This window comes from Dama dama, chromosome 30 (assembly GCF_033118175.1).
Source record: "Dama dama isolate Ldn47 chromosome 30, ASM3311817v1, whole genome shotgun sequence".
Classification (NCBI taxonomy): Eukaryota; Metazoa; Chordata; class Mammalia; order Artiodactyla; family Cervidae; genus Dama; species Dama dama.
The window spans coordinates 73,001,445-73,014,842 of record NC_083710.1 but is presented as its reverse complement, the minus strand read 5'-3'; the positions used below and the strand labels follow the sequence as shown (position 1 = coordinate 73,014,842).

Here is a 13,398-nt window from a genome sequence, read left to right as displayed (position 1 = left end):
TCCCTTCTCCAATGCTTTGCTACCAGCACATGAATTAACAGGGAAAAGGAGAAATGATCTACCATTTCCTTGTAATTTACAAGGAAATTTACTTCCATGTAAAGTAGCTTTTTAAGAACCTACTATATAACACAGGAAACTCTACTTAATTCTTTGTGGTGACCTAATTGGGGAGGAAATCCAAAAAGAGGATATATGTTCAATGGTTCACTTGGCTGTACAACAGAAACTAACACAACATTGGAAAGCAAGTACAATAAAAATTAATAAAAATTTAAAATATTAAAAATAAAGTAGCTACTTCTATGCCCAAGTAGCTATAAAGAGCAGGAAAAGACCATGTTAAGTTGCAAGTGGACAATCTCTTAAATAACTGAACTGCAAGAAACTACAAATTATATTTTGACATGAGATAACCTAAACAAGGTAATCTAATCTCTCACTATTTAATAGAAGCCCAAAGCATTTATAAATAAATATAATCATTTAAATTTATGTATTATCAATGATATAAATCAGCACTACTATGCATATAAAAATTAAAATAGCCCTCCAAACATGTATTCAACTCATAATGTGATATTGAGTGGAGATAACCTCAGCAATATATATTCCATCAAGTACTTTTTCCATTCAGCTGAAACATCAGTGTTACTTAAATACTGAAGGCTGCTTAAATTCTTGAATTCCACCAATAGGCATTTGCCTTAGCCCACAATCCTAAATGAATGTGGAACAGAATCCCTTCCTTCTTCTTTACACCCTCATTGTCCACCAATTCAGAAGGTAAAAAGCTGGTAGATTCAAACTTCTTATCAAGTGATTAATAAAATAAATACCATTTTGAGTTTATTTTTGTGTATGGTGTTAGAAAGTGTTCTAGTTTCATTCTTTTACAAGTGGTTGACCAGTTTTCCCAGCACCACTTGTTAAAGAGGTTGTCTTTTTTCCATTGTATATTCTTGCCTCCTTTGTCAAAGATAAGTTGTCCATAGGTACATGGATTTATCTCTGGGCTTTCTATTTTGTTCCATTGATCTATATTTCTGTCTTTGTGCCAGTACCATACTGTCTTGATGACTGTGGCTTTGTAGTAGAGCCTGAAGTCAGGCAGGTTGATTCCTCCAGTTCCATTCTTCTTTCTCAAGATTGCTTTGGCTATTTGAGGTTTTTTGTATTTCCATACAAATTGTGAATTTATTTGTTCTAGTTCTGTGAAGAATACCATTGGTAGCTTGATAGGGATTCCATTGAATCTATAGATTCCTTTGGGTGGTATACTCATGTTCACAGTATTGATTCTTCCAACCATGAACACAGTATCTTTCTCCATCTATTTGTGTCCTCTTTGATTTCTTTCATCAGTGTTTTATAGTTTTCTATGTATAGGTCTTTTGTTTCTTTAGGTAGATATACTCCTAAGTATTTTATTCTTTTTGTTGCAATGGTGAATGGTATTGTTTCCTTAATTTCTCTTTCTGTTTTCTCATTGTTAGTGTATAGAAATGCAAGGGATTTCTGTGTGTTAATTTCATATCTTGCAACTTTACTATATTCATTGATTAGCTCTAGTAATTTTCTGGTAGAGTCTTTCGGGTTTTCGATGCAGAGGATCATGTCATAACAAATGGATAAGAAAGCTGTGGTACATATACACAATGGAATATTACTCAGCCATTAAAAAGAATGCATTTGAATCAGTTCTAATGAGATGGATAAAACTGGAGTCCATTATACAGAGTGAAGTAAGCCAGAAAGATAAAGACCAATACAGTATACTAACACATATATATGGAACTTAGAAAGATGGTAATGATAACCCCATATGCAAGACAGAAAAAGAGACACAGATGTACAGAACAGACTTTTGGACTCTATGAGAGAAGGCGAGGGTGGGATGATCTGAGAGAACAGCATCGAAACATGTATATTATCAAGTGTGAAACAGATCGCCAGTCCAGGTTGGATGCATGAGACAAGTGCTCAGGGCTGGTGCACTGGGATGACCCAGAGGGATGGGATGGGGAGGGAGGTGGGAGGGGGGTTCAGGATGGGGAACACATGTAAATCCATGGCTGATTCATGTCAGTGTATGGCAAAAACCACTACAATATTGTAAAGTAATTAGCCTCCAACTAATAAAAATAACTGGGAAGAAAGATAAATAAATAAATTAAATAAATAAAAAAATAAACCACTGGAAATGAAAAAAAATAAAAATAAAATAAAATAAATACCAAATTTCAATTAGTGGATTTTTACATAACTTACTTTTGCAGAAAACTTTTACAAGCATTTCCTGTGAGGAGATTTTAATTTTTACTCATTTTTAAAAAATTATTGGGGTATAGTTACTTTACAATGTTGTGTTAGTTTCTGCTATTCAACAAAGTAAATCAGCTATATGCATACATATATCCCTTCCCTCTTGGACCTCCCTTCCCCCCATCCGTCCCCTCTAGGTCATCGCAGAGCACTGAGCTGAGCACCCTGTGCTATACAGCAGCTTCCCACTAGCTGTCTGTTTCACACATGGTAGTGTGTATGTGTCAGTCCTAATCTTTCAATTTATTTCCCTCACCTCCCCATTCCCGCTCTGTGTCCAAACATCTATTCTTTACAACTGTGACTCTAGTCATCCCCTGCAAATAGGATCATCTGTACCATTTTTCTCAATTCCATGTTGCTGTTGTTGTTTGTTCAGTCACCAAGTCATGTCCAACACTTCGTAACCCCATTGACTGCAGCACACCAGGCTTCCCTGTCCCTCACCACCTCCCGGTGTTTGCCCAAGTTCATGAATTGGTGATGCGATCCAACCAGCTCATCCTCTGTCACCCTCTTGTCATTCTGCCTTCAACCTTTCCTAGCATCAGGGTCTTTTCCAGTGAGTCAGCTGCTTGCATCAGGAGTCCAAAGTATTGGATCTTCAGCTTCAGCATCAGTACTTCCAGTGAGTATTTAGGGTTGATTTCTTTTAAGTGACTGGTTTGATCTCCCTGCTATCCAAGGGACTCTCAATCTCAAGTCTTCTCTAGCACCAGAGTTCTAAAGCATCAATTCTTCAGTGTTCAGCCTTCTTTATTGTACAGCTCTCACATCCGCGCATGACTACTCGAAAGAACATAGCCTTGAGTATACAGACCTTTGTCAGCAAAGTGATGTCTCTGCTTTTTAATACACTGTCAAGGTTTGTCATAGCTTTCCTGCCAAGAAGCAACTGTCTTCTAATTCCATGGCTGCAGTCACAATCTACAGTGATTTTAGAGCCCAAGAAGAGGGAATCTGTCACTGTGCACATATTTTCCCCTTCTGTTTGTGTGAAGTGATGGGACTAGATGCATGATCTTAGTTTTTTGTTTTTTTTTTTTTTTTAATATTCAGTTTTATGTTGATTTTTTCACCCTCCTTCTTCACCCTTATCAAGAGGCTCTTTAGTTCCTTTTTGCTTTCTGCCATTTGAGTGCTATCACCCACATATCTGAGGCTGATATTCTCCAGCAATCTTGATTCTAGCTTGTAAACCATCCACCCCGGCATTTCACAAGATGTGCTCTGTGTATAAGTTAAATAAACAGGGTGACAATAAACAATCTCATTGTACTCCTTTCTCAATCCTGAACCAATCAGTTGTTCCATACAGGGTTCTAACTGTTGCTTCAAGATCTGCATACAGGTTTCTCAGGAGACAGGTAAGATGGTCTGGTATTCCAATCTCTTTAAGAGTTTTCCATAGTTTGTTATGATAAACACAATCAAAGGCTATAGCTTAGTTACTGAAATAGAGGTAGATGTTTTTCTGGAATCCCCTCGCTTTTTCTATGAACCAGCAAATGTTGGCAATTTGATCTCTGGTTCCTCTACCTTTTCTAAACCCAGCTTGAACATCTGGAAGTTCTCAGTTCACATAATGCTGAAACATAGCTTGAAGGATTTTGAGCATAACGTTACTCGCATGGGAGATGAGCACAATTGTCTGGTGGGTTGAACATTCTGTAGTACTGCCCATCTTGGGAATTTGGGTAAGGATTGACCTTTTCCAGTCCTGTGGTCACAGTTGGGTTTTCCAAATTTGCTGACATATTGAGTGCAGCATTTTAATAGCACTTTAAATCTTTTAGGATTTTAAATAGCTCTGTTGGAATTCCATCACCTCTACTAGTTTTACATGCAGCAGTGCGTCCTAAGGCTCACTTGACTTCGCACTCCAGAACGTCTGTCTCTGAGTGAGAAACGACATGATTGTGGTTATCCAGGTCATTAAGACTTTTATTGTATAGTTCTTCTGTGTATTCTTTCCATCTCTTCTTGATCGCTTCTGCTTCAATTAGGTCTTTACCATTTCTGTCCTTTATTGTGCCCATCTTCGGATGAAATGTTCCTTTGATATTTCCAATTTTCTTGAAGAGATCTCTAGCCTTATCCTTTCTGTTGTTTTCCTCTATTTTTTTGTATTGTCCATTGAAGAAGGGCTTCCAGTCTCTCCTTGCTATTCTCTGAACTCTGCATTTAGTTCTAGAAGGTCTTCTAGGTCTTCATAGAACTGATCAACTTTAGCTTCTTTGGCGTCAGTAGTTGGGACTTGGATTATTGAGATGTTGAATGGTTTGCCTTGGAAATGAACTGAGATCATTCTGTTGTTTTTAAGGTTGCACCCAAGAACTGCATTTTGGACTTTTGTTGATTATGAGGGCTATTCCATTTCTTCTAAGTGATTCTTGCCCACAGCAGTAGATATAATGGTCATCTGAATTAAATTCACCCATTCCCGTCCATTTTAGTTTACTGATTCCTAAGATGTTTATGTTTACTCTTAACATCTCCTGCTTGACCACATCCAATTTTCCTTGATTCATGGACCTAACATTCCAGGTTCCTATGCAATGCTGTTTTTTATAGCATCCGATTTTACTTTCACCAACAGACACATCCACAACTGAGCATCGTTTCCAGTTTGACCCAGCCACTTCATTCTGTCTGGCGCTATTAGTAGTTGTCTTTTGCTCTTCCCCAGTAGCTTAATGGACACCTTCTGACCTGGGGGCTAATCTTTTGGTGTTATATCTTTTTGCCTTTTTATGCAGTTCATGGGTTTCTCGTGGCTAGTACACTAGAGTGGTTTTCCATTCTCTCCTCCAGTGGATTATATTTTGTCAGAACTCTCCACTATGACCCATCCATCTTCGGTGGCCCTACATGGCACAGCTCATAGCTCCATTGACTTACACAAACCCCTTCACCATGATAAGGCAGTGATCAGTGAAGAGGCTAGATTCCATATGTATGCATTAGTACAAGTATTTTTTCTGTTTTTCTCTTTCTGACATACTTTACTTTGTATGACAGACTCTAGGTCCATCCACATCTCACAAATGACCCAATTTCATTCCTTTCTGTGGATAAGTAATATTCCAGTGTACATGTGTGTTAGTCACTCACTCATGTCTAATTCTTTGTAACCCCATAGACAATAGCCTGCCAGGTTCCTCTTTCCATGGAATTCTCCAAGCATGAATGCTGGAGTGGGTTGCCACTCCCTTATCCAGGGTTTCCTCCTGACCCAGGGATGAAACTCAGGTCTCCAGCATTGCAGGCATATTCTTTACCATTTGAGCTACCCAGAGAGCTCCCCTCCCCTGATTCAGTGTCTGTATGTACCACAAATGAGATGAAAAGACAGCCCTGAGAATGGGAGAAAATAATTACAAAATAAGTAACTGACCAGGGATTAATCTCCACAATATACAAACAGCTCATCCAGCTTAAAAAAAAAAAAAAAAAACTCAATCAAAAAATGGGCAGAAGACGTATATAGACCTTTCTCCAAAGAAGACATACAGATGGTCAAGAGGCACATGAAAAGATGCTCGATATTGTTATTTGAGAAACACAGATCAAAACTCTAATAAAGTATTACCTCACACAAGTCAGAATGCCTCATCAAAAAGTATACAAACAATAAATGCTAGAGAAGGTGTGGAAAAAGGGAACCTATTTGCACTGTTAGTAGGAATGTAATTTGCTACAGTCACTATGGAGAACAATATGGAAGTTCCTTAAGAAACTGAAAATAGAACCACCATATGACCCAGCAATCCCACTACTGGGCATATACCCTGAGAAAACCATAATTCAAAAAGACACATGCACCCCAGTATTCACAGCAACACTATTTACAAAAGCTAGGACATGGAAGCAACTTAAATGTCCATCAACAGATGAATGGATAAAGAAAGCATTTAACATTTTTGTTAAAGACATCCTTTAAATAGTATGCAATTCTATGCTATATATATTCTAAATATTCTTGTGAATAGAGAGAGTCATGTTAATGGTTAATATTAGTCTGGCAAGCCAAATTTTGAATTAATCACACAGTTGGGGAGGAGGTAACACTGTGATCTCAGGGTAAGAAAGAGAAGGAATCCTAATTCCAGACACTGGACGTCCTCTGCTTAGCTTCTCAAGTTATTAGTGAAGCCCAGGAGATGAGCAGTGTGGAAAGGGGAGCTTTGCATACCTGGGAGGGAGTAATGCTTTCACCTGGGGCCCACACTGCTAGATGATTTCATCCAAGATCAATAAAAGCCAGGGTTTATTCAGACAGAATTGGAACAACCTGAACCACAGGGTGGGGATTCATTTCTATTCCCCTTCCCCATCCATATAATGATATAAGATTTAGCTAAAGCACCTATTAGAATACACAGTAGCTACATATTTCCAGTGGCTGATTTTCTCAATATGCAATCCTGCCTTAACTACCAAAATCCAGTATGGAACAATTTAAGAGTCTTCATGCAACTTTTTTTCTTCTGCTGCTGCTGTTGCTAAGTCGCTTCAGTCATGTCCGATTCTGTGAGACTCCTAGTAGATCTTTAAAATAATTATTCTAATTAATTCACAGAATAAATGCGATTTAGATACTTAATCTATTAAAACATTACTGAATTACTCTGAAAGCCCTCGTTGCTCACACAGACTCATTGTAAGCACCTTACACTCTGGTATTCTAGAGCAGATGACTCAACTTTACCTGAATAAACTCCAAAGCACCAGTTCAGAACAAATACTACATCTTCATCTTCTTTTAAATATCCCCCCAAATATAGGTCACTTTGTACATTCGCCCTATGGAACAGAAAATTAAAAATATTACACGATAGATATGCATAGACTTTACACAGATATCACAAAAAAAAATTACCTCAATTCAAGAAATGTATATTATGCTGGAAAATGTTTCCCAGTTTGAAAGGCCCTGTGTGTATCTCCCTTTTAAAAATCTGAATCACGACTTTCAGTTTTCAAAATTATCTGTGAAGACAGAGTTAGAAAATGAACTTATGGTTGCCAAGGGGAAGGATAGTTAGAGAGTTAGGATGTTCATGCACAAACTGCTAGATTTAAAGCAGGTAACCAACAAGGACTTATTGTATAACACATGGAACTCTGCTGAATGTTATGTGGCAGATGGGAGGGAAGTTTGGGGGAGAATGGATACATGTATATGTATGGCTGCATCCCTTCGCTATTCAAAAGAAACTATCACACCATTGTTGATCGACCATTTCCCAATACAATATTAAAAGTTCAAAAAAATTTAAAAAAAATTGTCTGTGAAGAAGTTGCTAAAGGGAGGGACATGAGGAGAGACCATGAAGGGATCACACACCACCCGCAGGAACTTTCATTTTTGTTCAGGGAAACTACGTGAGGCTCAGAAGAGTAGGCTGAACTAGCCCCATGTCTCCCCCTGACTCTGTGGGAAAGTGAGGCTCCATGTAGATTTCACAGCACTTTAGGTCAGACCAGGAATCACTCACCAGTATGCAAGCCACCAGTCTTGCAGGGTGTAGGCGACCTGGAGCAGGAAACACAGTCACTCAGATTCTGATGTCACTGAGCCTCAGCCCCGCTTACCAGGATGGAGAATGGGAAGGCTCCAGGACACGGAGGTGGTCCTTCCAGCTCAGGTCTGTGCCAAGCCCCTCACCCCAATGACCACAGCTCAGGTGAGGGCATGCTGCATTTTAAACTCTTTAAAAGATATCCCCCTTTTCCCCAGAAGACTTAGCTCCCCAAATATAATGTACTTCAGTGCAAATCCAAGTGGACTCAAAGTCGGTAATAACAGAACAAATGTTGGGATTTTTCAAAGCAAAAAAAGTTCTGGGTGTCAGCTTGGCTGGGCCAGTCTCCAGTGATTCAACTAAATACCCATCTAGATGTTGCTCTGAAGGTATTTTGTGGATGTGGCTCACATCCATCATCAGAACTTAAGTAGACGAGATCACTCTCAACTCTGGTTGCCTCATCCAGTCAGGCAAAGGCCCTTAGAGCAAAACCTGAGACATCCTGGAGGAGGAAGAAATCCTGCCTCAAGACATCAGGGTCAGCTCCTGTCTGAGATTTCAGTCTGCAGGCCTGCCTTTCTGATTTCACATTCACCAAGCTAGGCCCACAACTGCATGAGCCACGTCTTTGAGATAAATCTCTTAATACAAATATTTTAAAAGAATTATAAAATACAATATAAATAGCTGAGTGCACAAATCAAAATAAATGCCCTTACATACCTGAGCTGCGATGTTTATTAGAATAAGGAAGATGATGACAGGCCAGTGAGCACTAGCTGTAAAGTAGTTTTTATAGGTCTTAAAACCAACGTTTCTTTCCAAATGGTCCTCTAGAGGTAGTACAACCTGTATATTCTCAGTCTAAAAGGAAAAAATGACAGTGAGAGATGAAATTTTAAAAAATTAACCCCAAATTTCAAGAGTTCAACAATGTCCTCCTCTGCAAAGCTGTGGGAAACAGACACATTTCATACACTGGTAGGAGTGCAGAATGGTCCATCTCCTATGGAGAAGGGTGTGGGAATATCTGGCCAAACCACATATCTGTTTACCCCTGGACCTAGCCATCCCACTCATAGGAATCCATGAAAAATAATCAAACATCATTCACATGAGGTTATTCACTGTTGGGAAGCTTTACTTAAAATAGAACATGACTCAACACCCACACAACAAAATCAATTAATGTATAGATGCAGAAACTTCCTCTAAAATGACACACAAAATGATATGGAGCTAATGTATCACTCCAGATGACCTGTGTTATTCAATGATAGAAATATAAAACATACTTGGGGCTCAAAGTACAAGCCAAATATAGTAAACTGAGTTCACAGAGAGTTACAGTAAATAGGAGTTTACATAACACATTGCAAGCATATGATCTGAATCTATTTGGTTCCTAAGTTTCAGAGAATGATTCCTGAGTTTAGAAAGTGAATGGCTAATCTGAATAACTTATCAGAATCATTCCAGGCTCCTGGGTTTGGATATCAAGGAATATCTGTGTATATTTTTAAGGGAGATCTAGTGCATTTCTGTCTGGAGGACTTAGAATGCATTATAGAGTCATAGAAGCCTAGCGTGTCCTCGGCTCTTTCCTGGCCACTGGGATTCAAGGTCGATAAGATGTGGTTCTAGGTCTTGATGGGTAAGAAAGAAGGATGGGAACTAACACCGAAATGTTAGTGTGTCAGGTCCTTCGCACACGTTACCTCTGGCCTATCACAAACCATCTGACACAGAGGCAAAATAATACCATCAGTCACATGAGTGCTAGAACATTCCAACATAGAGGAAAAGTAGATGATTTAACATGACTCAGCAGGACTCAGTCTAAGGGGGTCTTCACCTTAAGCCTCTGGATGCCTAAGGGAAGCCAGGGGCCACCAGCATGAGTAGGATGTAAATATGGCAAACTGAAGAGTCCTCAATCAGTGTGAGCCACATTCACTCAGAAATTCATTGCAGTGCACCACTACTGATCTCCATAAGAGTCTCCATCCTATACTCAAAGGGGAACCCCGAGCAGGCTTGATTCCTTCATGCTCTTCTATCAATTCCATGGAACAAGACTTTGGGAACTTTAGGGTCTACTTTGAGACAAACGAAGATGTCATGAGCAGGCTGAAGGTCCATAAGACCACCAAGAGCAGACAGACCCAGGCATACTACAGGATGAGAAACTCACTTCTTGGTCTTCTGGAGCCGCATCTTTCAGTGAGGGTCTGGGAGATTGGAGAGACTGAACCAAAGACTCAGAGTTCATAGTGGGAGTTCCTGGCACTGGAGATGGTTCAGACTGCTCATTCCCCTTCTCAAAATGGGAAAAAATATCTATCCCGGATTTTAGGAACTCAGAGTAAGTTCCTCTTTCCACCACTATCCCCTAAAATAAAAAAGTTGAGAGGAATTAATTTATATCTGATAATATTAAACCAACTTAAATACTAATCAATAAAAATGATTTGATCTTAAATTAACATTTTTGAAAAAAATGATCCCTGGTTTTAGAATTCTTGTTGAGAAATCTAGTTCAGTCAACTCAGTACAGAACTGATCATTGGGTTCTCTGCCAAACCCTGTCCCTGTGTTAGGTGCTGGGGGATGTGAAAGAAACTTGTGCTTTGGAGGCTGTTGACATGACTACCCTGGGCACTTAGGGAAGAAGGAAGTACAGAGGTTGGTGGGAGGACCAGCACAGTCTTTTTAGATAACATGGGGATTGAGAGAAGCCTCATGTGACAATTCCAGGAAAGAAATTTAAACTTAACCCAGAGGTGGGCACAAGTACATCTGCATATAGGTAAGAGTCACTCATTAAATCTTCAGTGACCACTGTCACTGTCATACTATCATGTGCCCCACTGGGATAATAGGAACCAGCCCCAGACAGAAAACCCATGAGAGGCATCTCCATGGTCTACAACTGTCCCCACACACTCAGCAAGTTCCCAACTGAAAATTCAATATTCCACCTTTTAAAGTAATTAAACAAGGAGGCCATGGGACTGGAGTGACTCTAAAGCCTTACCAGTCTGTGCCCACAAACCAAAACCTAAGCCAGAATCAATGTACTCAGATCCGAGAAAAAACTTAGGAACAACCAACCACATGCGGCCAACTAGGCTTCCCCAAAACAGGCAACTGCTTAAGCTACAGTCAATCAAATCATTTTCTTTGAACACATATGACACATCCTTGCACAGTTTCCCTCCCTTAAAAGTTATATAAAATAATGTGTAGATGTTTCACTATTTTCTGACCCCATGAAACTAGACTCAGCTGATTCACTTAGTAGCAAATAAAACATCAGGGAAAAAAAAAATCTCAGGATGCAAAACACATCAAATGAGAGCAGCTGCGGTTAAGGCAGCTCAGGTGGAGGGAGATGGCCAGGACCATCACTGGGACCCCTCTCATTCTGTTGCCTGAGGTGGTCCACTGGGAGAAATGCAGGGAAGCCTTTGGGTACCATCTGATACTGCAGAAGTAGAAAATTAAGCAGGATATATCCGGTCTTGTTCCACTTGGGTGGCAAAATTCACACTCCTCTTTAATGAAATCACCACTCACCCCCTCAGATCAGTAATATGCACAATGAAATGACTGGTAGTACAAAGACAGCAATTTCACTCAAGGGTCAAGCACTGACAATTCCAGGGGGATGAAAGGGCAGCCATCCCCCATCTGCTGTGAACAGAGGAACCAAACAAACAGCAAAGATGAATCCCAACTCATGCTGGGGTGCTCACCAGGGGGCAAATAGCTGCTTTGTGAGTACTAAAATTGGGTGTAGTCTCCTCAAAGAAAGCAATAAGGTGACCCCAAAACATCTAGGGACTGGCTAAATAGGTTATTCTGCCCACTGATCCTGTGCTCATAATACTGTCAACACTTGGGTTTACACACTAGAATCGCCCCCTTTGCACATGAAATCAACTGCCCTCAAGCTTGAGAAACTTTAGCTCCTCCCCCCATTCCTAGAGGAGTGGAGAGGAGTTAACACATGGAACTGCTTCCAGAGAGGCAGGGGTTCTGTATTTTAATAATCTTTCTTGGAGCAGAGATTCATTTCAAAACTCAGGGATCTGACCAAGGGCCCATGGAGCAGTCAGAGGTTAACAACAAAGGTGCTGAGACCCAGAGGTAAATGAGCCAAGGAATGAAGCATCAAATGACCACCAAGTCTGAAAACTTCTCACTAATCTCCATCCCACCCCTGGTCATGCTAGGAGTTGTGGGTTGGATGGTGCCCCCTCCTCAAAAAGATAAAAGATGTGTTCAAACATGACAGCTGTGAACATGATCTTATTTGTATACAGAGTCTTTGCAAATGTAATTCAGTTAAGATAAGATCGCAAGGATCATGATGACCCTAAAGCCAGTAAGACTGATGTTGCTATGAGAATAGAAGAGACCCATACTGACACAGGGACAATGGCCATGTGACATCAGAGGCAGAGACCACAGTGCTGCAGCTGGAAGCCAAGGAACACCAAGGAAGGCTGGTGAACACCAGAGGCTGGAGGGAAGGATTCTCCCCTGGAGCCTTCAGGGAGAGCATGGCCCTGCCAGCACCTGGATTTGGAACTTGTAGCTTCCAGAACAGGGAGATCATAAATTTCTATTGTTTTAAGTCACCCAGCTTGCAGTACTTGGTTATGGCAGCTCTAGAAACTGATACTCTAGCCTGAGCCCACATTTCTGTCTTCTCGCTTGACTAAGACTCCTAACTGCTTCTGTTGTCACCCCTCCATTGACCATTAGAGAAATAGCTTAACTCCCACATCAGACCTCATCCCTCTTCCGTTCTGGACCATCCAAGGCTTCCATCCCACTTCCGGTCCCCTGCTCACTGCCTGGAGACCAGCTCCCTCCCGTCCCCCTGCTCACTCTCCTCAGACACGCTGGTCTTCCTGCTGTTCCTCCAACCTGCCAGGTCAGCTCCTTCAAGACCCCCTGCCTCAGACCCCCTCCCCTAGGTGACTGTGTGGCCTCCACCTTCATGTCACTCAGACCCAGTGAGGCACCAGCTCCTCAGGGAGGCCAGCATGTCACCTTCTTTGTCACATTCTCCCCATAAGAACAGGAGCCCCACGAAGGCAGGGCCTTGTCCTCCTGCCGCACAGGCTCCCACACATATCGAGCACATAGAGACCTGGGCAGGGAGACCAGCAACTGGAGACACCAGCAGAGAGGGCATCTCTGACCCAGGTACTCGGATACCCAACCTCACTTCTGGTGCTAATGGAAGATGCTCTTCAGGCAAACTATGTGTGACAATCACCTGGATACCAACAGATCTTAGAATCTCTAAGTAATACACTTTGACTTAAGTCATGGAAGAGGAAAATAAAAAGTTCTAAATAAAACTGTATCATTATCTTTAACAAATTTCATTAGGACAGTGATGATTCAATAACCTTGTGGTTGCACTTTTATACACTTTAGGGTTTATGTGGCTTACAGTGTAATAGTGACATTTCTACAGGGCTTTAGGTTCATCCTCCAAGGCATGAACACCAGCTCTGAGAAG

The 13,398-nt window shown here is 40.8% G+C and overlaps 1 protein-coding gene across 15 annotated transcripts in view; it reads right to left on the bottom strand.

Annotated features, from left to right (window-relative positions):
- Positions 1-13,398, bottom strand: part of LOC133049209 (ATP-binding cassette sub-family C member 4-like) — a 152,604-nt gene that overhangs the window by 87,536 nt on the left and 51,670 nt on the right. For 13 of the 15 annotated variants that reach the window (XR_009691243.1, XM_061133162.1, XM_061133165.1 and 10 more), the window contains 4 exons: positions 10,051-10,248; positions 8,580-8,720; positions 7,827-7,864; positions 7,037-7,131 (listed from right to left, as the gene is read on the bottom strand). Coding sequence is in view for 13 of the 15 variants with exons in the window: in XM_061133162.1 (XP_060989145.1) it covers positions 7,037-7,131; positions 7,827-7,864; positions 8,580-8,720; positions 10,051-10,248 (472 nt within the window). In the remaining 2 variants the exon portion in view is untranslated. Of the gene's footprint in view, positions 1-7,036; positions 7,132-7,207; positions 7,318-7,826; positions 7,865-8,579; positions 8,721-10,050; positions 10,249-13,398 lie in introns of those variants that run through there. The other 2 variants (XR_009691244.1, XM_061133164.1) reach the window with 2 other exon arrangements.